Source organism: Aaosphaeria arxii, assembly GCF_010015735.1.
Source record: "Aaosphaeria arxii CBS 175.79 unplaced genomic scaffold BU24scaffold_1, whole genome shotgun sequence".
In the NCBI taxonomy this organism is placed as follows: Eukaryota; Fungi; Ascomycota; class Dothideomycetes; order Pleosporales; genus Aaosphaeria; species Aaosphaeria arxii.
The window spans coordinates 5,485,418-5,508,103 of record NW_022983474.1 but is presented as its reverse complement, the minus strand read 5'-3'; the positions used below and the strand labels follow the sequence as shown (position 1 = coordinate 5,508,103).

General features: G+C 48.2%; 8 protein-coding genes across 8 annotated transcripts; 2 read left to right on the top strand and 6 right to left on the bottom strand.

Annotated features, from left to right (window-relative positions):
- Window positions 1-2,020: 2,020 nt before the first annotated feature.
- BU24DRAFT_471534 (uncharacterized protein) lies at window positions 2,021-3,145 on the bottom strand (the record flags this gene model as incomplete). Its single annotated transcript, XM_033532694.1, has 3 exons — window positions 2,021-2,374; window positions 2,478-2,846; window positions 3,131-3,145. 3 exons carry the CDS (start codon window positions 3,143-3,145, stop codon window positions 2,021-2,023), a joined length of 738 nt encoding a protein of 245 aa, XP_033390700.1.
- A 3,328-nt stretch (window positions 3,146-6,473) lies between these two features.
- Window positions 6,474-8,692, bottom strand: BU24DRAFT_447149 (uncharacterized protein). Its single transcript, XM_033530804.1, has 3 exons — window positions 8,623-8,692; window positions 8,524-8,563; window positions 6,474-8,472 (listed from the first exon to the last, which is right to left on the bottom strand). Exons 1-3 carry the CDS (start codon window positions 8,633-8,635, stop codon window positions 6,552-6,554), a joined length of 1,974 nt encoding a protein of 657 aa, XP_033390699.1. The 5' UTR covers window positions 8,636-8,692; the 3' UTR covers window positions 6,474-6,551.
- Window positions 8,693-8,829: 137 nt separating this feature from the next.
- BU24DRAFT_418004 (uncharacterized protein) lies at window positions 8,830-10,015 on the top strand. The gene has a single exon (XM_033526865.1). It carries the CDS (start codon window positions 8,867-8,869, stop codon window positions 9,863-9,865), a length of 999 nt encoding a protein of 332 aa, XP_033390698.1. The 5' UTR covers window positions 8,830-8,866; the 3' UTR covers window positions 9,866-10,015.
- Window positions 10,016-10,280: 265 nt separating this feature from the next.
- Window positions 10,281-11,546, top strand: BU24DRAFT_447147 (uncharacterized protein). Its single transcript, XM_033530803.1, has 2 exons — window positions 10,281-10,742; window positions 10,820-11,546. The coding sequence occupies exons 1-2, from the start codon at window positions 10,400-10,402 to the stop codon at window positions 11,386-11,388; spliced, it is 912 nt and encodes a 303-aa protein (XP_033390697.1). The 5' UTR covers window positions 10,281-10,399; the 3' UTR covers window positions 11,389-11,546.
- A 39-nt stretch (window positions 11,547-11,585) lies between these two features.
- On the bottom strand, window positions 11,586-13,423 carry BU24DRAFT_471533 (putative hydrolases or acyltransferase; the record flags this gene model as incomplete). Its single annotated transcript, XM_033532693.1, has 2 exons — window positions 11,586-12,975; window positions 13,023-13,423. The coding sequence occupies 2 exons, from the start codon at window positions 13,421-13,423 to the stop codon at window positions 11,586-11,588; spliced, it is 1,791 nt and encodes a 596-aa protein (XP_033390696.1).
- Window positions 13,424-14,572: 1,149 nt separating this feature from the next.
- BU24DRAFT_471531 (lytic polysaccharide monooxygenase) lies at window positions 14,573-15,421 on the bottom strand (the record flags this gene model as incomplete). The annotated part of the gene is made up of 3 exons (XM_033532692.1): window positions 14,573-14,872; window positions 14,956-15,309; window positions 15,370-15,421. 3 exons carry the CDS (start codon window positions 15,419-15,421, stop codon window positions 14,580-14,582), a joined length of 699 nt encoding a protein of 232 aa, XP_033390695.1. The 3' UTR covers window positions 14,573-14,579.
- Window positions 15,422-16,710: 1,289 nt separating this feature from the next.
- BU24DRAFT_430699 (uncharacterized protein) lies at window positions 16,711-19,355 on the bottom strand (the record flags this gene model as incomplete). Its single annotated transcript, XM_033529827.1, has 6 exons — window positions 16,711-16,979; window positions 17,016-17,394; window positions 17,425-17,453; window positions 17,490-17,671; window positions 18,709-18,775; window positions 19,340-19,355. 6 exons carry the CDS (start codon window positions 19,353-19,355, stop codon window positions 16,711-16,713), a joined length of 942 nt encoding a protein of 313 aa, XP_033390694.1.
- A 1,148-nt stretch (window positions 19,356-20,503) lies between these two features.
- BU24DRAFT_458211 (uncharacterized protein) lies at window positions 20,504-21,227 on the bottom strand (the record flags this gene model as incomplete). Its single annotated transcript, XM_033531607.1, has 2 exons — window positions 20,504-20,744; window positions 20,800-21,227. The coding sequence occupies 2 exons, from the start codon at window positions 21,225-21,227 to the stop codon at window positions 20,504-20,506; spliced, it is 669 nt and encodes a 222-aa protein (XP_033390693.1).
- Window positions 21,228-22,686: the final 1,459 nt, after the last annotated feature.

The following is a 22,686-nucleotide window of genomic DNA, read 5'->3' as shown; positions in this document are numbered from 1 at the left end:
GGCGATTTGACTGGTTAAGCGGGGCAAGCGCACGCGGCGACTGTCGGCTTGTGCGGAAGCTTTTGGCGGGGCGCGTGTGGAGGAAATTCTTTGTATACAGTAGACTTCAAACTCCACAACTACCTAGGTACACAGTGAACAAAAATACAGCCAAACACCGTTCGTTTGTCGACAATACTTCAATTTTGCGAAATTATGTAGAAGTGGAATCAAGTCACCGAATGTTCGGGCGGACTCTTCTTATATATTGCACTCTCCAGTTGCCTCACCAATCATTGACCGTATTGACTTGCCGTGCATGTAAGCTTCCCCAGGCGACATGTTCAGGGATGCAAACATTGAGGGCATTCCTGCAGCCCAAGCCAATCTTGCGTCCGATCACGCTTTGAAATAGTATCTGGTCATTGGTTAGGGATCTTGTTGTTTGGAAGGCTCTGTATGGTTCAGACTATGAATGATGAATCTGTGTGTACACATAACGTTGTCTAATCTTCAAGAACCTGGTTACTCCACACTGAACGACTGTCTTGGCATTATTGATATGAATATCAGAACGGAAGGTCGCATATGAGCAACCTATGAGATCCTATTCACCTTTGTCATAGTTTGGCTGACATGTTACGAGCTCGACCAAGACGATCGTCTGAGCCGACGGTATGCGACCGTAAGTTCAACATTGTACTACTTCATCTAGTTGCAATTTCAATCACGAGTCCATACGATCAATTGCATCTACACGTTAATGACCTATTGATCAGATGTAGCGTCTTTAAGTATTATGCATGCTACTACATAGCACATGTCATATGATGTCAACAAAGTAGTCCTTGGTGTGAAGTGAACCAACAGACAAAGTCTGCTGCTGAAAATGCGAGTCTCGCATTAGCTGAATAAAATCTAAAATAAAAAGGGCTGTTTCGAAACGTCATGAAGAATTACAAAACTTGTTCAACCCCGAAAATGGGTTGAATTGAAAAATTTAACCAATTTATCCATCAATCCCTACCACAATTAAAGCCCAACAGTGACTTTGAGCGGAACAACTGCTCAATCACCACCGTAAATATCCATTTCGTTTTCTTCCATGTCCTCCATTGCCCCCATTTTCACCACCTCCACCTTCGCCATGTCCACCATGACCACCATGACCACCGTCTCCTCCGTGTCCGCCATGGCCATGGCCACCACCTCCACCAGATCCGTGTCCTCCCTCATGATCACCATGGCCTCCCGAATGCCCATGGTCCCCATGATCTACAGTCCACCACCAGTTCCTCCATTGTCCGTGTGATCCCGGTCCCCAAGTTCCATCGCCAGGTTGCGATGGCGGCCACCATGGGAAGGGGCGTGGGGGTTGAGGAGGGTTAGGGGGCTAAAATAGTGTCAGTATTGCTGTACATGAAGGATATATGCTCACTTTGTAAATCTTATGCTAGGCTCTGAAACAAACAAACGACTTAAAAGAAATGGAAATGATTGAGGTCGAAGAAAACGAAGGAACGAATTAGGTCTTGGGATAAATCTTTGGACTGGTGGTACTGATTGGATGGTAGCAGCTGGTTTTGGGCGGTTCTCGAAATCTTATGGGCTAAGATATATAATCTTATCTTTCAATGTAGCACAGGGCCATCCATGTCGAATAAAGGTGAGTATTCGATGTGTATACCGGAAATGTTTCTGCAAGTCAGCTAAGAAATCCTTCGTGCCACGTCTGTGGGTACTGACCTGGGTGATATCATCCTTCGGATTGGTTCATTTCCGCATTCAATGGTAGAGGCCTCGTTGCTGGGAGTCTGTAAATGTTGGAGTTTTGTGATCGTCGGTGCGTCATAGTTGCAGTAATAGTCATGGTTGTAGTCATGGTCGTAGGCATGGTCGTAAAGGGGTGATAGTCGTAAGGACATGATAGTCGTAAGAGCGTGATAGTTGTAAGGGTGTCATAGGCGTAGGGTGTCGTAGTCGTAGGGTGTCGTAGTCGTAGGGTGTTGTAGTCGTAGGGTGCTGTAGTCGTCGATGTGTGTTAGGGTTGTTGATGTGTGTCGTAGTCGTTGATGTATGTCGTAGTCGTTGATGTATGTCGTAGTCGTTGATGTATGTCGTAGTCGTTGATGTATGTCGTAGTCGTTGATGTATGTCGTAGTCGTTGATGTGTGTCGTAGTCGTTGATGTGTGTCGTAGTCGTTGATGTGTGTCGCAGTCGTTGTGTGTCGTGGTCGTTTGTGTGTGTCGAAATGATTGTTGTGTCAGAGTTGTTGATGTGTCGGATATGTCGAAGTGCTGTGGTTGTTGTCGATGTGTTGTCGTATGTCGCATATCCAGAAGTCGAATGTCGTAGTGTCGAAAGTCCAGAATCAATCCCCATTGTCATTGTGGTCTGGGCCGAAGCGCAGCCATACTTACCCAAGAAAGAAACAAAAAGCAAACAGAGCAGAGCAGAGCCAGATCACAAAGAGCATTGTCTAAGAAAGTTGACTTACAGTTGGAACGTAGGCGGTGTTCTCGAAGAATACCATGCGGTTGGGTCCACCGCAGTACTGCGAGCCTTGACTGCCTGTGCAAGTTGCTGCCTCGCACAAAGGCGAAGGTACATCGCTGAGATCGTCCTGCGCGTATCCCCAGAAGTTGCCGCATCGACAAGTTTCGCCGTTCTCGATACCGTAGTACCTGTAAGGGCCACCGTTGGCAGGGTTGCGGCAATAAGCGTCGCAAAGATCCCATGTCATTGAAGCGGAAGGCTGAGAGAAGCTGCCGTTGAGGAAGGGTCCAGGGGTTTCGGCACCTGCTGGGCCCTCGTTCAAAGCACAACCGATGAAGTTGGTGTTAGGAACCGAAGTATCGCTGGGGTACTAGAGCTACTGTCAGCGCTGCCGAGGGCAGTACGGTTAGACGTTGCTCAATGTGTCCTGGCTCTGCTCTGCAAAAAAACAAAAGCTGTCAAGAACAAAAGAAAGTTGGTTAGCAATGCCATCATAGTGCAAGCACATGATAGATTGTAGAGATAAGCAAAGTACAAGAGTATGGTCTATAAGTAATACCGCAAAGCTTTAGGAGAAGAAAAGAAGGCGGGACTATGAGTCAACAGCCGAAGAGGGTGGAGTCTTCAAATATACAGAATTCTCCTAAATCTGACTACGAAAATTGGCATAAAGAAGCATTCGTGTCTGAGAGATACAATGTGCGGCAAGACATTGGGGTGCACTCTGGGCTATATACTTCGCCAGCCGGATGCTATAAGCAGCGCCAACATCCAGAGCGAGTTCAGGATCATGAAGTTCCGAAGAATGCATCATGTTCTCACGAAATCTCCTAAATGAGATAGAGGAGATACATTCCATAAGCGCGCTAGGCGGGGCAAACGCGGAGAACCGGTAAGGGATTGCACTGTACAATACTACATAGTCCCTTTCTTGGTAGCTCCCGACATCGTGGGTTGATCCCTGCTACGACATAATTGGCTGGACACTCTTTCCGAAGGGAATAATTGTATCAACGCATATCTATATACAAAGCTCGATGCTTTTACTTGCATTCAATAGTGGATACCTCATTCTATCCTGGTTTTGTGGGAAGGTCTGATGTTATCCAACTTTGGGCATAGGTCCAGGCCGAATGATGTAACAAGGGAAAGCCGGACTGGCGGCCACAAGCTTGAACGTAAGATTTTGTGACATATGATGAAAATCTTTAATTCGATCGATGTACTTTGCATTGTTCAGTTCATCCCATTCTCCGATAGCGATACTGATGAAGGTTTTGTGGCCGCAATTGGGAAGTTCTTGTCAAGGCCAGTCTAAATGACATTTCTAGGTGGCGATGGCATACTAACATGCAAGAAAGCATGGGAGAAAGGATTTCAATTGTTCTGTATCCCTGTGATGGAGTCAATTGTTGCCCATGATCAAAGGGGCCTTGCCCTTCTTAGCAGCGTAATTACAAGGAAGAATGCTTGTCTCCCATAACTTCGTAAGGGCGACGGTTTATGCAATGTAGACTTTCCAGAATCAGACTGTGAACAGGGAGCATATGATTGTAGATCGGATTTGCTGGCTGTTTGGGAATGTAAATACATGCTGATCTTGCTGTCGAGTGTCTTGTTGTTTACTTCGGACGTGCTTTGTGTTGGAAGTAATCGGGGAGGAACGTCTTACCTAGCGAGACCTTTTCGTCTTCCAACTTTCATGGGAAAGTTCTTATCAAGATAGTTGTAGCGATCTGTCTAGTAGTAGAGTCAAAGTACAGCCCCGAGCAGTAGTACCCCAATGCCAAAAGCGAAGTAGGCATGATTCACTGAGATAAGGATGGGGATTTTTCACACTTAAACAAATTTAAACCTAAGCTCTATCTTGGATATTGAGTATTCAAAGGTCCATAATAGTTTAACGATACAATTTCGATTGGCATCAACGCAAGCCCAACAGATCCATCTGTGCATGTACTATAGCCTGAAAATCCCAATGACTTCCCTTGGGCCTTTTATTTGCTTGTGAGCATTCATGAATACATCTGGCATTTATTGTATACTCCAAAGAACATTGAGGTTGTCTTTTCACCTTGCCGATAGGAAGTGATGTAGTTAGCTTAGCTATTCTCTATTTTCAATTCAGTGAATCTACACCACTCCGCTCGCACCCAAATATTCCGAGAATCCGTTTGAGGTTGCTTCAAAAAGCTCTTAAAACATTTTGATATTACTCGGTTCATCATTGCCGTTGCGTTTACTGTCTCTCCGCTCAGTTTGTTGTAGACTTCTCAATGTACTTAAACTAGTACCTGTGGGTCTCCTGTAGTAGGCTCCTCCATCACAGCGTTATGTCTTCGTAGTGCTAAGAGAGTAGACAATATAAATTTTTTTTATTGTAGACGTGAGAGAATTTAGATCGTTTTGTTTCAAAAAATGGTAAATTGAGCTGGGAATCGTTCGAACACGATTTTATCTGTTATTTATTTGGCCGTCTTTCCAATGCATGATTACTTATACAATGTGCTTCAATCATGAGAGCAAAAGTTCCACATCCTTCATTGTCTCATCTTCTAATATTTCTACTCTACTCCTTCTGTACAGAAATTTGGCATCATAGATTGCGAATCTCATATTTCGAAATGCTATCATCCACGTACTCACTCTCCTCCTCAGATTTGATGTCCAGTTTTGGTGCCATGTCATCTAGCTCAATTACTTCAATCTCTTCAAGCTCAGTCGATAACATGAATGGCCCAATGGAAAAGAGAAAAGTCACGGAAGTTAAAAAGGCCAAGGTGATAGCTGCGTTCAGCAGATCCTCGGGCGCCATTGTAGTTTCTTACGAGTAAAGGAAGGTGAAACTTGGTGGGGAAATCTCTACCAATGTCTGAATCAGCGATGTTCCCGAACCTGGTTATGGTAATGAGGACGTACTGAAGCTTCAGTAGGACCATCTTATACCGTGGGAAGCCTTCTTCTTTCACATTGCTAATGTAGGATGGTCATTCTTCTCTTTAGCAAAGTACATGAACAATGTTGCTGGGGCCTGATGTGACGGTCGACTGGGTCATTGCATATGACTGCAATGTAAAGAAAGATATAGAGTTTCAACAAACATGGCAACAACGACCACATGCAAATAGCAAAGTAGAGGTGGAGAGATACTTCCTTGCTTTAAAGATAAGACGTTGGCTTTAGGCCTGCCGTTGTACATACGAAGAGCAGTAATGTACCCATGTTACTATTTCACGCAGGTGAACGAATTTATTTGACCTCTACACAAAATGCCTTCTCGAACTTATTACATCACTTTCACTTCCCAATATACCGTCCGTGAATAGTATCAAGGTACTTACTTTATCTTCAAAAGCTACACATTAGTCGTGGGGCATGTTAAGGGACGATGCGAACTATTCTCTGCAAACCTAATTTTCCAAACCACCAGTAGGACATTCGAAACCATTGTCCCTACCATCTACAGAGTACCGTACACCGTCCGCATTGACCCATTACCATCCGCTACACTGGTCTTCGAAATGTCAATCTCAATAGTATCATGATCATACCACCATACAGTATGTTCATCGCACCAATTGTTCCGAATCCTGCGTCGAGTGGAACATTCCGCGCATGCTGCTAGAGCTGCAATGAAAAGGCAGAATGTGCTTATTATCCATGCGATAGAGCAGATGACTAGTAATGCTAGATGGAAAAGAGAAAAATGTGAGGGATTTGCAGGGTCGAGATGGAGGGAGAAACCCATGATGGCTGGCTTTGGGATGGTCTCCGATTCAGGCAAGTGAAGGGTGATGGAAAAGGGAAAGGTTGTACATAAGTTTTGGGGATCAATGTGCATTGTTCTTGCATGATGCCAACAAACTCAGACATGCCATTGTGTAATTCTCTCTACACTGCACAACGCTGCAATTATTATGAGAGGGCAAGATGGAGGGCGAAATACGACAACAATAAGTAGCCTCAATGATGTGACTGAATCTTAGAACAGACAGGTCCTCTGTAGGAACCCTATTGCCACTAGAACTAATGACTAAATAATATAAAACAAACGGCGTTATCATGTGCCGGGGTATCATGCTCGACTTTCCAAATATCCTGCAGACCGTTCCAGAACTCCATTGAAATTTTGTATAGAAGACAGCAACCCGCTGCCTGAACCCACATCATGAGCCACTGTTTCCAGTAGCATTTTCAATGGGATTTCAGGGCCGTCCCCTTCTCTCCCTTGATCTCGCGCCCTGTCTTTCCCGCTTTGAACTGCAGCTTGAATATCGTACATCCATGAGCTAAGATCAGTGCGATTATCGAATTCCATCTTCTCAAGTTGAAATTCCGCGGTGATGTCGTCGCTTTTGAGGGCTAACTGACTCCTCTCCTTCTGTATCGACATGAATTCGCTTTGCAATTGCTTCTTGTCTCGCCTGAAACCTTTCAGTTTGTTTGCATTGTGGATGGCAGAGTTGTTTGCGTCCTGAAGATCGAGAAAGTAGTCATCGAGTTTCTCCCTAAAAGCAAGAACATGGTTGCGTTGACTTCTTACTTCCTTCTGTCTTGCTGCGTCTTTGATGCGCTCGATCTTGCTGGAAATTTTCGCAACGCGGCTATTGATCAAGTCTTCGACAACTGTTCTGGTGGTATCAACCACAGTGAGACCCTTCACACCAAAGCCTTTCAATCGCATGACAGTAATTTTTTGCGTTGGCCCAGACTTCTGTCGCTTCTTTGGTGGTTCACTGTCCGCAGAGCGTTTGCCTTGTTCAACAGGCTTAGGCTGGCGAGACTTGTTTTGCGGTCGAGTCACCGGTGGCACATCAACGGGCTCGTCATCAGAACCAGCGCTTGAACCTGCAAACGATAGTTCTGTAGGCGTTCTGGAAGTTCGAGAGGGATGAGTCTTGTCCGGCGAGAGTTCGTCAGCGAGGTCCACTCCGGTCGTCTGTTCCTGTCCCGGACTTGGAATCCCAATGCGCCGACGATTGTTTGTCGCAGGCGTAGACTGAACAACATCACTGTCGTCCCCTTCCTCTTCGGTCAATGGGAGACGAGATGCTGAATTATTAGTTGGCTCCAGAATTGGATCTCTTTCAATGGTCTGGTTAGACCGCTGAGGTGTAATTGAAACGGTTTGAGATAATCGCGACCTCCTTTGTGTCTGGGTTCTTGCTGGCACAGGAGAGGAGCTAGCGACACCACCCGCCGGTGTCTGCGGAGAATCTCCTACTAGGCGCTGAATAGACACGGGTTTCAATTGCACGGGCGTCAGCTCGTCCTCACTTTCATCTACGCTGGGTACAACAATTGGTGTAGCAAGCGCTGAATTCTCCGCCACGTTCCTGTCTGTTGCTCCTGCGGGCGTCGCAGGTGGCGGCTCGCTCGGCGTGTTTTTCCTCCGGGTGCTAGTGATCGATTCTGGAGGCTCCTTGCGCGTAGAAGCCGCTTTACTTGATAGACTCGCGACACGAACAGAATCGACCGGTCGATTTCTCGCCGAAAGGCTGGGTGTTTGTGTGATCGATGGAAGCAGTGCCGTTGGGGTTTTGTTTACTTCATTGACTCCAGGCGGTACGATAGCTGGTTCAACGTTTTCGATGTATGATAGTTCATCTGCTTCGGCGTCGTCTTCCCGGATCACTGATACACTCCTCACAACTCTCCTGCTCTTTTCGCTTGAGTGCACGTTTTCAACGCGAGCTGGGCTTAACTCATCTATATCCGCCTCTGTTCGTGTGATATCAACTGCATCTCTTGATCCTCGCTTCCGCTTTCCCAATTGCGGTGTCACATTCGGTGGTATTGAGGGAGTCTGTTGCTTCTTCGCACTGCTACCCAGCAACGATGCACTCCTGTGCCGTTGAGCGGAACCATTTGCATTTCGCGGAGTATTTCGAATGGGTGTTCGACGAGGTGAGGGCTGAGGCGGGAGGGAAGTTTGTTTGGCAGGGGCTGCGAGCGCCCCGAAACTGAATCCAAAGTTCGTTTGCACAGCGGTGGCGCTGTTGGAGTTAGTATTGACAACATTCATAAGGTATCGTGCTTCGGCCTACCCTGCACCGCGTATGCGTTGCTGTCGATGCTCGCGGCGATCTAGGCTGTTCAGCATGATTCTTGTAGAAAATGGAATTTCTGATCCTATTCGTACTCACCGACTGGCGCCATTGCAGTTGTGCTTTTAATACAAGAAAATGACCGCTGAGAAACAAAGACGTAGATTTGGCGCGTTGTAATGTTCACGCATGTCCCCCCTCGTCATAACAGACGAAAACACGCTAAGGCGGAGGGCACGTGCGCGCTCCGTGACGGAAGAACAGTTTCCCCATCCCCGCTCTTGAGATTGTGAATGTGAGGACGAAGAAGAAATGACGAGTGTCCACTTCCAGATTTGCAAGAATGGGTTGGCTATGGGGGAGCGATAGCGCTTCGAGCGCAAAGGATAAATTAGACCCTTCTCTTCAAGAGTTCCTCAAAAATGAGGCCCCTTCAGGCCAAAAGCCGACTTTGCCGTCAAAACCGATACCACAACGTAACGAAGCTTCCAAAGCAGCTCAAACGAACCCACCGAGTCCGACCGAACCTGCTCAATTACCCGAAAAACCCCTAGTTCCGCCTGAGTCGCAATTCCAAGATGGACGATACGCACATTTATGGAAGAATTATACTCCCCAGCATATCCTCGACGAGCGATCAAAAACAGAACAGGACAAATTGAGGGATATCGTCGATGCTTATAATGACCGCAAAGCCGATATTGGGCGGGTGGCTCTGGAAAACTGTGCTTTCGAATACATGGCGCAATTCGACTGCTTCAGAAATCCGAGTGTTGGTCAAATGGCGACATTATGCCGGGACGAATCGCGGAAATTCAATCGATGCTACGACATTCAATCGAAATTTTTGAAGGCATTAGGTTACTTAACGTTGGATAAAAGAACTCCGGAAGAGGACGAGAAGATCCAAATGCATGCCGACAAACTATACCAACAATTGCTAGCCCAGGAGGCACTCATTGCGAAGGCAAAGGAGGAGGGGAAGCCTATACCGACATTTGAAAGTGTGTTGTCAAAGCAAAATGTGTCACGAGCGGCAGTCGGAAAGCCTCTTATACCGACCGAGATGCCATTACCCCCAGACGCGGACGACGAAAACGACATCTGGGCTCACATTAAACCCTCTTCAAGAAAAGAATACGAGAAGAAGCTGGCAACGTTACCTAAAGAAGACCAAGAGATTGAAAGAAAAGCTCTGCTAGGAGAACTGCGGGCACAAACCGGTATCTCCAAAAAGGTTGAGGAAACCTTTGTCGAGGAAAGGCTGAACCGTATAAAGAGAAGGGAAGCTGGACAAGCAACGTTTGGGGATACTATCAAGCGGTGGTGGGGCTGGGACTGAAGCTTTAATGATGACTAACCGGGGTCTCTATGTAATACCATGTAAATATATCTACACCTTCACGTACGCAAAGCAGCTGCGCGATGCTTTGCCTACTGCAAGCACGAATATGAGCCCAACAAATATAATGAGCACCGCTGTTCTTCTGACCATTCCAAGAGCTCCTCATGCGAGCGATAACCGCCCTATCCCGCGATGCTGAACGATGAGATGCAACGGAGCCAAGGAATGAAACCTTTAGTTCGAATTAGTCCCAGATAATTGTGAACGTCGGTTCCTTTGGAACACGATGACACTGAACATTGGGAATGTCAAAGAGCGCTGATTGGTCGTGAATTAGGCCACCCCTGACCCTAACCATATCGTCATAGCTCCCCATAGCACATTGTTTTACCTAGTTACCTAGATGTTTACTGCCCCTCGCTGCACCATCACTCCCCAGATAAGTTGGAAGCTCTGCATCCGTACCCAGGTCAAGAAGGAGAATAAACCATTTCCCACTTTCAACTTTCTTACCACGATATATCCATCACAATGTCGAACCCACCCCATCTCCTTGTACCTCGTGAGCCAACCAAAACATCCCTCAACGTCCAGCAACCCATAGCAGAACAACTACAATCTCCACTCTTCAGCCAAATCCCCGCTGAACTTCGCAACCACATATTCAAGCTCGCCCTACAGCCCTACCAAGATCCTCTCGATTTCTACCCTCGAGAAACCTATTACACCCGTCCTGGCACATTGGGCAAGTCGAGGATCGCCACCGAGTTGCTCTGCACGTGCAAGAGGATCTATCTTGAAACGAAGGACCTCCCACCGCAGCACGACACGACCGTGACGTTCTATGGCGGGGAGTCTGAGCGTGTGCCGAGACGTAAGTGACCTCTTTTGACTCTTTCCTTCATGCTGGATTAGAATCCCCATGTTATGTCATGTGCTTACTCCACGCAGACTACATATCCGTCGGGGACATGCTCGTCCCGACTTGGTTCCAAAAGCTGTCTGCCTCGCAGGTTGGCGAGATTCAGCATCTGAGGCTTGTATCACAGCTCTATGCCTTCAAGGCAATGTGCAGTGCTGTATTCTTCGACCCTTTTAGCCGAGAAGATAAGCGTGGCGCTTTGGCGCCGAGCACCGTCACCATCACGATTCGGTATACGGACTTCTGGGGCTGGGAGCATGATGTCATGCTCCACTTGCGCGGCTTGGATCCCACGAGTCTGGTGGTGCCGGAGTCAGTCACGAAGATTGAGCTGGAGCTTGAGCAGCGAGAGGGGAAGAGGGAGGACTTGGAGGGGATTATTGCGGGGATCCCGGAAGAGAAGGAGCACTGGAAGTTTAAGAGGAAGGATGGGAGGTTCCTTGTTGTTCAGGATGACGTGAGGGAGTGGAGATGGATAGGGCCTACAAAGTTTATCGGGATCACCCATTGGCATCATCCTAAGGGGAACGAAATGCCCATGTTTGTCAAAGTCCTAACATTTCTGCTGCAAGAAGATCCCTACCAAGGTCGTATATAAAGTGACAGTGGGCAGTGAAAAGCAAGACTGAGAGCTTCCAAGGAGATGGATTCAAATCATTCCAACTGTTTTCTCCAGCATTTCTTACTCAATACTAAAGAGTGTTTCATTATTCCAAATCAAAATCTATATTACAAATACAGTTATGTACTTCTTCTGGGCTTTGCATTATACCAGACGTAAACAACAAGTGCATACTACTGCAAGTCAAGAGGAGCAAGGTGTAGTCTATCCCTCTTCGCTTTCTTAACCGCCCCTTGCATCAATCCTGCAGGGCTCTCCATACTTCTCTTCAACCCCCCTCCCTCGCCACCACCTTCCGCCAACAGCTTCGTCAAATACTCGAACCCTGTTTCGTTCGGCTCGCAGACAGCGCCGGCCTCAGGCAGTGTCCCTTCCGTCATGTAATCATGCAGAGCCTGGATAGTGCAATTGGAAGGATGGTTCATGATGCCGTGGCCATGGCTATTCTGGACCAGGAGTCTTGATCCGAGAAAGCCGCTCGCGGTCTCGAACGCGTAGTCGAGAGGTGTGATTGGGTCATTCGCGGTGTTGACGAAGAGGATGGGGAAACTGGTATTGATGTTTTCGAATCGACCCTCGTATCTTTCGGCGGCTTTGAAGGGCCAGTGGGCGCAGACCCAGGCTTGCGGACTGAACGCGTCGGAGAAGGAACCTTCGGCCTGTTGTGCCTGGATCATGCTATAGAAATCTTCTTGGGTGTCGGTTCGGAAGCTACCGTCTGCGCAGCCAATGCCGTGGAAGTTGTTCAGGCCTTTGTTCCAGGGCAATTCGATCTCGCCGGGTGCTTCTGTGGAGTTCTGCGGGGGAACTTCTGTGAATGCGGCCCAGTTCTTAGCTAGAAGGGGCTGCACAATCAGGTAAAGAGTAGGCCATTGGTCGGGGCGATAGTTGAACTGGAGTAGCCTGTATTTGATATCCAGGAAGCTCGGAAGCCCGCCAGGTCGCCACCACCCCAGACCAGTAGGGATCTCTTCCGGGAAGAATATTGGCTGCTCGATGAGATCATTGAGAGAATCTGCGAGTGCATCCTTGAGATTCTGGAGAGTGGTATTCGCACCAGTGAAGTTGGCGATGCCAGGACAGAACTCGGGACCAGCAGTAATACACTCTTGAAAGAAATTGTCAAGAGCAACTTCCGTTCCGTATGTAGCCGTCTGCCACGAGCCAGTCCAGTAGTCGTTCACCTTCTGGACGCTGTCCAAAATCATCTTGTCGATGCGGTCAGGGAACATAGCCGCGAAGGTTTGACCAAGATCAGTGCTGTATGATCGGCCCCAGAAGCGAAGTTTACCGTCCTCGTTGAGAGCATCGACGATTTGAAGCATGTCGCGAGCGACGAAGGCGGTGCCTAGGAACCTTCCAATCTCCTCATTGCCTTCAGTGGCAGCACAGGCTTCGGCATACCACTTGCCATCGTCCCACGCTTTGTTCTTCAGAATCTCGTAGAGGTCCAGCTGCGGCAGACCTGGCCTCTTGGATCGAATTGATGGGATTTCCGTAATCTCACGGGTGTCGTTGAACGTGCTGAGGTCGCAGGCAAATGGGATAGTCTCTCCAGTGCCACTGCACTTATTAGTTAAAGTTTTGGTGGTTCATGGATGAAATCTTACCGAGTATCAAAGCCAATGATATTGTAGTTTCCACCGAAGACGTCGCGATACTTGGGACCCAGCCGGGCGACTTCCTCCACGCCCGAAACACCCGGACCTCCTGGATTAAAGATGATGGAGCCCTTGAATGGCTCTTTCGTCGCGTTGTGTCTGATCAATTGAAGCGCGAGGGTCTCTGAGGAATTAGGCCGTGTGTAGTCCAGGGGAACGTTAAGTGTCGCGCAGTCAACTGGACCCGTGATCGCGTCTTTGGTGGTCTTTGGAAAGTCAAGCTCGCAAGGCGCCCAGTTCAGAGTACTAGGAGACCCAGAAACCTGGTTCGAGGAAATTGGAGATGCATTTGCATGGTCCGCGAAGGTAGAAGCAAGGAAAGAGAGAATCGCCACAGGAGAGGGAAGCATTGTGACAGAAGTATGGTCAAGTATGGTACATAATCAAAATTGAGAAGAGCGACTTGCATTTATATATCCTAACACCAGTTCATAGTTTGATGTGGTGTTGTAATTAGCACCTTTGTTTTTACCTCTAAAGGCATACTGAGGCTGATGGGAAGCTACAGACCCACCATAGCTGATATCAGATGCTTGCAAATACAGATTTGGCAGCGGTGACGTCTGTGTTGATTCGGCTCATGCTGCTCGATTTGGCTGGAAAATAAGATTGAGTACTTCGAATTACATGGCTGGTCCAATGATGACGATGTACTCCACGTTGCTGCTAAGCCAACTGTAGCATTATGGGGGAGGCGGCCTTGCTCTTCAGCCTCACAGGACGTTTCCCAATGAGGAAAATACCATGTCCAAGAAAAGTAGTCCAACTTGTTAGTTTAGCTTACATTTTGCACGGCGAGCCTAACCGTAATCGGCAATAACAGTGCAGGCCGTTCCGCTATGTTAGCGCGCGTAGAGCATCAGAGTGCAATTAAGATATTTACATCTGCAATTTCAACCTCCGCATCATCATAACCGGCTACAACACAGTAGTGACGGAGCTCACAGTGTAGACTATGAAAAGGGCTATGCTACCAAACCAAATAACAACCCTTTCAGATGATGAGGGACATTACTCTACTTGATAGTCTTAAATCCATATCTAATCGCCTTCGCGCCACCATCGCCGTCTTATATCTACCTCACAGAGCGCGTATCAGTCCAAGTTTGATTTCAAATCCATACTACGCTCCTCCAAGAGTAACATTAACGCTCTAGTCGTTCGTTGCCGGGTCATCATACCAAGCCAAGTTAACGTTGCCATCGCTCAGCCCTAAAAACGCCAGCCACTGCCGCAAGCCAAGCGACATATCTAACTCTGGTTCTACTCGGATCTCTACCGATGATATGCGTTTTCGCCAAAACCTGGGCGTTAGTGGAGACGGGTACTCGGAGAGCAGTGACTTCCTTGGAGAAGTCGTAACACATATCACGGATATATAAAAGACACTGGCAGTTGGGATCGATATTGATCTGTCATCTACCGCTTCGATCGCAAACACCACACGATGCTCATAATAATGTACTTAACACAAGTACCACTACACCCATTCTCCCCCCTCACCATCTACCCCGACCAAACCTTCGGACCCGGCGGCTGATACGTCTCGGGCGCGTTCTGAATGCTCCCCAGATTGACCAGGATCCCGGGGTCGTTACTCTTGTATGCGCCGGGAAGCGCGACTAGCGGACCTGGCGACCCGCTCCCGCCGTCCGTGATCTTGATCTGCGAGCAGCTAAGGTAGAACTGCGCCTTGTTGGCCTGCATTGCCATGTGCAGGGCGATATGCTCGACGCGCAGCAGATACTCTCCCGAGGGCGTGGATTTGGGAATTGTGGCGTTGGTGGTTTTGTATTCGTCTGTCGTTGGTTAGGTTCGCCATGTATGCATGTGTTGTGCCTTTAGGGGGGCTAAGAAAAGAGGAAAGGAGTGAGAAACATACTCTGTCCTGGCCAGGTCATCTGTTTATTCTTATCGACCGTCGGCATCTCAGTGTGGAACTTGAACCACACATTCCCGCTTCCGTCCCAGTTGCTCGCACTCTTTCCCTCGGGAACCTTGGCGAGGTAGTACTGCGTCGGTCCCGGGTGGTTCACCTGCTGTGTCGAGATGTAGTGGATCTGGGCTCCGGCAGGCACGGTCGCGATGCCGGCGGCGTTGGAGGACGAGTAGCAGCGGATGTCGGCATTGGTCGGGTTTTCAATGCCTTGCTTGGTGTTGTCGTTCTTCGTTCGTCGCGTTACGGACCAGTCCTTTTCTTCGGGTTTGCCGTTAATTACGAGGCGGGGGAAGGTGTCTGGTGTTTTGTTAGACTATGTATGGTGCAGCAAGTATCGTGGATTGTGAGTATACTAACAGTGTGCCTGGACGGTCGCTGCGGTGAGCAGCAAGCTCGTGAAGAAATGCATTTTAGTCGTTCCTCAGGAGTTGAACCAAGACTTGAGACTCTCAGAGACAACAGTCTTGAGGAATCGGGAACATTGAGATACTTATACCAATTGTTCAACACACTCTAATCATTCCTATATATTCCTAATCAATCGCTCACAATAACATCTAAATGCTGCCCGAAGGGCCAAGCGTCCTGGTTCGTCACATATGACCCAGTCTCCAATTGGCATCGTACTTCTTCGCCCATGGCCAGCCTATTGGAAGCATCGCGGATAATGTGTGTATACTTAGCACGCAGCTCCACCAATGTTCGTTTGCACATGAAATTAATTCGGCGCAGGGATGCTTCTGCCGAGATCGTGGGGAAGAATGAACGGCTGTGCAACCTTGGTCGCGAGATCAATTTTGCGATATTGGATACAATATACAGAGTGCCGATGATCTGGGGGTTCATGGAAGGGTAAGCAGACGTTGGCGGAGGTCGAGATCCGTATGAATTATCGGTAGGGATGCGATGTATACATCTTATTATAATGTGCTTTTCAGGTTGCACGGGCCGTCTCTGGGGTACATGCTACTGCTTAAATGTTTGGTTCATCCTTCGGAGAATTTGATGTAGCGAGTCCAGTCAATTGGGTATGAAAGAACATAAGGATAAGTCAAGGGATATGTTTGCCCCGATCTGATTATTCGAAAAGCATTATGATAACTCGTGAGTGTTCGAATTGTACCGTACTATAACGATCCAGCATGACTCCTCAAAGTTGGTTTATGCGACAGCCTCTATATCCGCATTTACCTTACTACTGCTGCTACTAGGATGCATTTCGTCCGGAATTGGAGGACATAAGTCACATAGGATGGTTTAAAAGTATCTATTTGGGGGATAGTATGTAGTCTGGGGTGCATTTGTCTAATGTGGTGTATATGCTGTGCTGTTCCTAAGTACCATGTATATGTCTGTTCCATTCAACGCCAAATGCCTATGAACTAGGTAATCAAAGGGATTAATGCAGGGGTATATAGGAATATAAATTGGGAAAAAGTGAGACAATCAGTAAAATCGATGATGTGGCTGGGCTGTGGGGTATAATGCTGACGAAAACGATTGAGGAAAGAGGAACGAAAAGGCAAACGAATAAAACTAAGTAGATGACCAGGGACTAGAGCGAATCATCATCTTTTACCAAAACGGGGACCTCAGCCCTATCATTTCAGCTTTGACATTCCGCCACGTGAGTATAAGCTTACGCAGATACGATGACTTCGTAAGAGCTAATGATAGACCCTTTGCTTAAACATCGCATCATCTCCTAGAGCGCCTGTTGTATCTCGTGCTCGATTCTCCGCCGGCGGATGTCTGGGAGCTACTAATGCAGTCCCAGTTGAAGGGGATGGAAGAGGTGGGAAGATTGGTTCCTTGGTAACGTTGCACGCGTTCGCGCCGTGGCGGAGGCGAAGGCTGTGCAAACGCCTCACGGCGAAGGTCCTCAAGCGCTTGGTTCGTTGCGGCAAGCACAGCAAAACGACGGTCGGGCGTCCGGCGCGCAGCTGTATTGGGAGTCATTGATCGTGCTTGGCGACTTGGAGGAGGTTGCCGTTGATGCTGACGTGACCGGTGGTGGCGTTGAGTTTGGGATGATTGCGAGGTCCCTTGGTGCTGGTACTGTTGAGCGGGGCGTTGATGGCTTCGACTTTGATGGTTGCTTCTTGGAGAAGAGTGCAATGTTTCGTAATTTCGATGACTCCGGTTGTTAGACCTAGAGGGCGTCTTGGGTGGGGGAGAAGGAATCAGGAAAGACCAGGCTGATCGGGGACTTTGATGCTGTAGACTTCTCTTGGACTTGGATTTTCGAGGGGGATCGCGCTTCTCGCCGCGACCACGCAGGGTACTCTGGGATGTATGTTTTGGATGACGCTGCCTGTGATGCTGGCTTCTATGAGGACGTGGATTTAACAGCATCTCCTGGGAAGAGTTCCGACTTTCTGGCTCGACTGTACGGTACCACATATCAGGTACCTGTACATTCAAAGAAGGCCGGTACGATTCTCTGCTGTCGCGCAGGTTGCGACTCGGCGCATCACCTCCATGGCGAGGAGTCCTACGTTCCTGACGAGGCGAGTGCGAGGATACAGTTTCTTTTGACCGCCTCTTCGGTGGCGTTTCTCTTGACCTGCGCTTCTCCGACTCTATCTCGACTTCTGTTGGGTGCTGGTGGGGTTGCGGGGATTGCTTATTCCGTCTCTTTTTCTCCGACGACGACGAACTTTTGCGCTTTTTGTCATTTGAAAGATTGAAAGGGAAACACCAGCACATAGCGATCCTAGAATGGGTCCCGGATCGCTATGCGCCGAGGGTTTGCGACCAGTAGATATAGATTGTTTGAGGTGAGTAACGACTGCTTCGTTTGTGTTAAGGAACGAATCGAAGACGGTTGGGCCGGGTTCTCCGCAGTAGGGCAGAGCGGCTGCAGGCACTTCTTATGGACGGACGCAGCAGACCAATAGTGGAAACAAAGAGAAGACATGCGCGAATCAAGCAAGGGTTCGGATCAGCCAGAAGGATGAAGACAACTACTAGTGGGAGCAACTAGCAGTAAAAATAGTGGTAATGGTAGCTGTAGTGGTAGTTTCATAAGATTAGGAGGGAGGATAAGAGAGAATACTATGTATGATATGATCTCATGTCAGGAAGAGAGGACGAGGAAGAGAGGGAACGCTCGGGCATACCGCAGGGTGCATATCGCATGCCGCATGTCTGGCAGAAAGGTGTGCTCCACCACGGCGTCGAAGCCGAAAAACCAATAAAAGCATAGCGAATAGTGCATGGGAGTCAGAGGAACTAGATCAAGAAAAGACTCCATAGACAGTAGGGGAAAATGTAGGTATACTTCCCTTGTATCGAATGCGCCCTCCAATCAGACCGAGGATGGCCTGGTTGGTTGTGTGGGAAAATGCCTGATTCGTACGCACTTCACGGTGAAGAGGTCGACGGAGAGAGGGGGGTGGGTGGCTGGCTTACAAGGCCCATGTGATATGATTTGATCATGTCGGGCTCCAGCTGATCGACTCAGGTTTTGTCGACATTTACCAAGTTCCCACCCTTCCTTTATCCTCCGGTCCGGCATCACGTCGCTCCTCCCAGGGCTTGTTCTTGTACGTGCAATACTTCAACCGGCGGGAGGGGTGGTGTGCGCAAGTCGTTGGAATCTGGCTACGAGGGAGACTTGCAGCTCTTATAGGCACTACAAGACCCCGTTTGGCACGGTTTCATGCCCATTTCTGTGCGATTTTCTGTAGGTACCCGCGCTGCAACGTGGCACCTGTTCTGAGCAGAAGAACGACGGCCACCAGTGCGGGACGATCCTGGGCTGGGGCAAGCCTGGCAAGCCTGGCAAGGTAGGGCTAGATTGAGGGACGTGAGGGGTTCCATGATGAGGATGACGGGACGGGGAGCAGCACTTAGAGGACAATGGAGGGGAGGGGGGAAGAGGTCCGAGGGGGATGGCAGTGGATGGCCATGTCGAGTTCGAGATGATTTAGTGTGGCACTTTGTTTCTTGAATGGAGATGGCGTGTGACGGGCATCGGTTAGCTGCAGGTTGTTGGGTCGAGTTACAGTTCCCCATACACATTTGACTGTGCACACATCTCTATGGGGCTTAACTCGACTCAAAAGACTGGTAGGTTCCTGGTTTAAACTTGAATACTCATCGCTGTTTGGCTCTTTTCTTTGTCCTGCCGTGAATAGACTCCATAGTCAAGAGGGGACAAGAGACACAAGAGAGGGACATGAGACAAGAGACACACGCCAGCTGACGTCGTTCGTGATTGTCTTATCGGTATCGCATCGGAACAAAGTCAGCCCATGTCCCATCCAACCAATCATCGACCCTGGGACCACCTCTCCGTCACTATACCACAGTTACACTGCACAGCACGACTCCTTCATTCCCCTGTGCCTCTGAAGCGAAGTGTGGATCTAAATGTCTTTGTACTCGTAGAGTCATAGTTATGCAATCCCATCATTCAGCCTTTTCGTCGTCATTCCTGCACAACTACTGTATGTCCATACACGAGAATGGTTGAACCGACCCCTGTTTCAGCCCCCAAAATCATGTAGCGTCGACCTTGGAACTGATCATGGACGAAAACGACACAATGCGATCGGCGCAAATGTTCCTGATTATCGGTCAGTCTTATTAGTTGACTTGCATTTCCCACACGGGCTCAGCCGGGCATGTATTGGGAATGGTTCGCTTACTTCTGGCTGCGCATCATTATTGTTCGGCATAACTGCACCTCAATTTGGTGTCTGGATTGTGTATTCTCTTCCACTCTCCATGGTGTTTGTTTTGGTGGCGGTGGAGGTGTATGCTCAGCATAGTATGGCGATATTTCCAGTGCCCTATGTACATGTACGTGCTATGATGCATTTGACAGCTCTCTGTCCTGCAGTTCCACATAGCGCAACGTACCTGATTATAGACACACACTTTCGAGAACGGGGAGTTATATGTCCGTCGCTGAAACGGGAATAGTGACCGTGACTTGCTCCCTCTTCTCTGTCATGGATTCGGCGACTGCAGCAGATCTCTTTTCCATTACGTTCAAGCCTACACGGTAGGAGCGGTTCACAGCCACTAAGCAGAGATCGCCTAACCATCGAAGTCCAGCTAGGTAATGATCAACTGGCCCTACTAGAGAGAAGGACTTGAGCGTGAGGCTGAAGTATTTGGTCGCATTGATCCTGGCATGCTGTCAATGGTAGTTAAAGGAAAGGCGTTGAATGAGATCTAAAGGAACGAATGATTTCGATATATTTCCGAAACAATCTTCGAGTACTTGAAAGTATGCTTTTTACAAACAAAAATGGCCAAATATCCAACATCCATCATCCGACATCCAATGTACATGAACTTCAAAAAGATATTCCTACAGTGTCCTGCGGCTGACCAGTTGCAGCTGAGATGTATCGGATACCAACGAGCTGCCCTCATCAACAAGTGTTTCACCTGTCGTACCTACCACAGACTCTGCTTCTTCAGCTGGATCAGCGCCCTTGGACCTTTGCTTCAATTTCCCCGTGTAACGACCTGACTACAGGCAGGTCATTTGATCAAACACAACGAGCTCGTTGTTGGGATCTTCCTTCAGCCACTGTGGATACTTTATCAGGCATTCGTCCCGTAAAGCTCTCACTAGTTCAAGTTGCAAATAAGTCTCTTTCTCCCGGCCGAGGCGGCGTAGGACGTCTGAGTAGAGAAAACGGGCACGCGCGATGCACTCTTCGTCCCAAGCGAACTTCTTATGAGGATCGAGACAGGTGACGAAGTGATAACTATTTTCAGTCAGTATGAGAATGTCCGGTATCATATATTCAGGACCAAACATACTCCAATGTATTAAGCATGCCCAACGGAACATAGAGTGAGCCACACATGGAATGGCTTTCGAGTGTGAAGTGATTGACTCCTCCAACTACCTGAATTATCGCTTGAAGAATAATCAAAGCCTCCTTTAAGCTTTCATCAACCATGCCCGCGAGGTATAGGTGGTTTGCCATGCTGTATCGGACGTGCAATGTCATCGGGTGAGTGGCACCCGAGCAAATCTCACCGAGACGCGCACTTTCCTTACACGCCTTGATTGCATCCACAGCCCTCCCATTTGCCACGTAGGTGTGCGAAATGATGTGGTTGTACTTGGGATATTCAAATGGTATCTTGTTGGGCGGGTCCAACAGCTTATACTTCTTAAAACACTTCACAATGATCACTCCAACTTCGTTGAATTTCTCATTTTGGAGCAAACCAAATGCCATGTCAGATTAAACATTGCACAAGCAAAACTCGTCGTCGCGTGCCACCGCGTTGCTGAGTTCGAGTATCTTGTGTGAGGCAGCTCTGGCCTTGATAGCTTTGTGTCTACGAGACTTGGCTTCGTCGCGGATTCTAACCTCTCGATGACTTGCAAATATGCAGACGTGTTGGTGGATATTCCCTCGAAGGGTGTGCTCTATTCCAATGTTGTGGATATATAGGATGTGCTCTGCTGTTCGTAGGGCGTCAATTCCTCCGGCTAGGTCTAGCATGCCACATGAATGTCGCCATGTCTGATAAGACTTGAGAAAACTCCATGGTCAACTCCATGGGAGGCTCTGACCAAAGGCAATGGGCACGCATCGACAATATATGAGGTACGAATTTCTGGAAGTGAGCCCAAGCGCCAGGCTCTGGAATTATCTATCGACAATACTTTTGGAAGTGCTTCCAGGATCAGCGCGAGCGCTTTATCGCGTGAATCTCTTCGAGCGTCAGACTTGGACGACAGATCGTGTGGAACATCCATCTGGACGGTGAGGTGGATCGTCAAAAAGTGGTTTGATCCTGAAGTGTCTCTTCCTACAACGCTATTTGTTACGACGGCCACGGATTGTATCCGAAAATCTATAGCTCTGTTAGCCCGATCACCTCTCCGAACAACGGGAAATGCTACACATACTTGGGTCTACTAGTCGAAGACGGTAAACAGGGGGTTTCCAATTTGGTCTGTAAACAGATATTCATGAATGTCGGGATTTAGAAAGGATATGATGTTGGTATGATGTTGGTGAGAGTCCCCAAATAACTTTTTCAATGCCACCATGAAGACAGTTGACAGAGTCTTCTCATACATCTATGCAAGTCCTATAGCACGAGCCACGCAAGTGTTGCATAAGATCTTGAGATAATTGTAGAATTCATATGAAGCCCCTACCCTGGGACATGTAGCCACCAGTCGTCTTGAGAGCCAAAGGCAAGCCTCCGAGTAATTCCGATATCTTCCTTGCATATTCAATGTCATCCTCGTCACCAGTCTCCCGACGCAAACTTCCGAACAAAAGATCGGCTCCTTGATTGCACGTCAGATCTTTGATTTGTATGGATGTAAAGTTCTCGGTGAAAGGGAAAATTCCGTTTCCTGGGTCGTAAGAATGGCAGCACTCTTGTGGTTGCGCTGTAGATGCGCCTGAAGTGCTGGCGAATCGAGAAATATGCGTAGGCATGCGCCGAACTCTGGCAGTGATTCGTTCAATTTAAAAAAAAATTCAACATTTCATTCAACACAACATTGGACTGATAAGCAGACTGGATGTAAAGTCAGGTATGCAGCTAGAGATTATCAGAGATCTGAGACCAATACCTTAACAAATCCCGCGTGATCCCCCAGACGAGACAGGCGCGAGGACCAAATTGTGACGCTGAGGTGATAGCTTGGTTAAACTGATATAAGTAGCGAAA

Bases quoted from the DNA above. Each gene is read 5' to 3' on its own strand.
- BU24DRAFT_447149 (XM_033530804.1), bottom strand. The intron at 8,473-8,523 runs GTAGGCCGAAGC...TAACTCCAACAG, and splicing joins CAACGCATACGCGGTGCAGG to CGCCACCGCTGTGCAAACGA.
- BU24DRAFT_418004 (XM_033526865.1), top strand. From the start codon at position 8,867: ATGGGTTGGCTATGGGGGAGCGATAGCGCTTCGAGCGCAAAGGATAAA.
- BU24DRAFT_447147 (XM_033530803.1), top strand. From the start codon at position 10,400: ATGTCGAACCCACCCCATCTCCTTGTACCTCGTGAGCCAACCAAAACA. The intron at 10,743-10,819 runs GTAAGTGACCTC...TACTCCACGCAG, and splicing joins GTCTGAGCGTGTGCCGAGAC to ACTACATATCCGTCGGGGAC.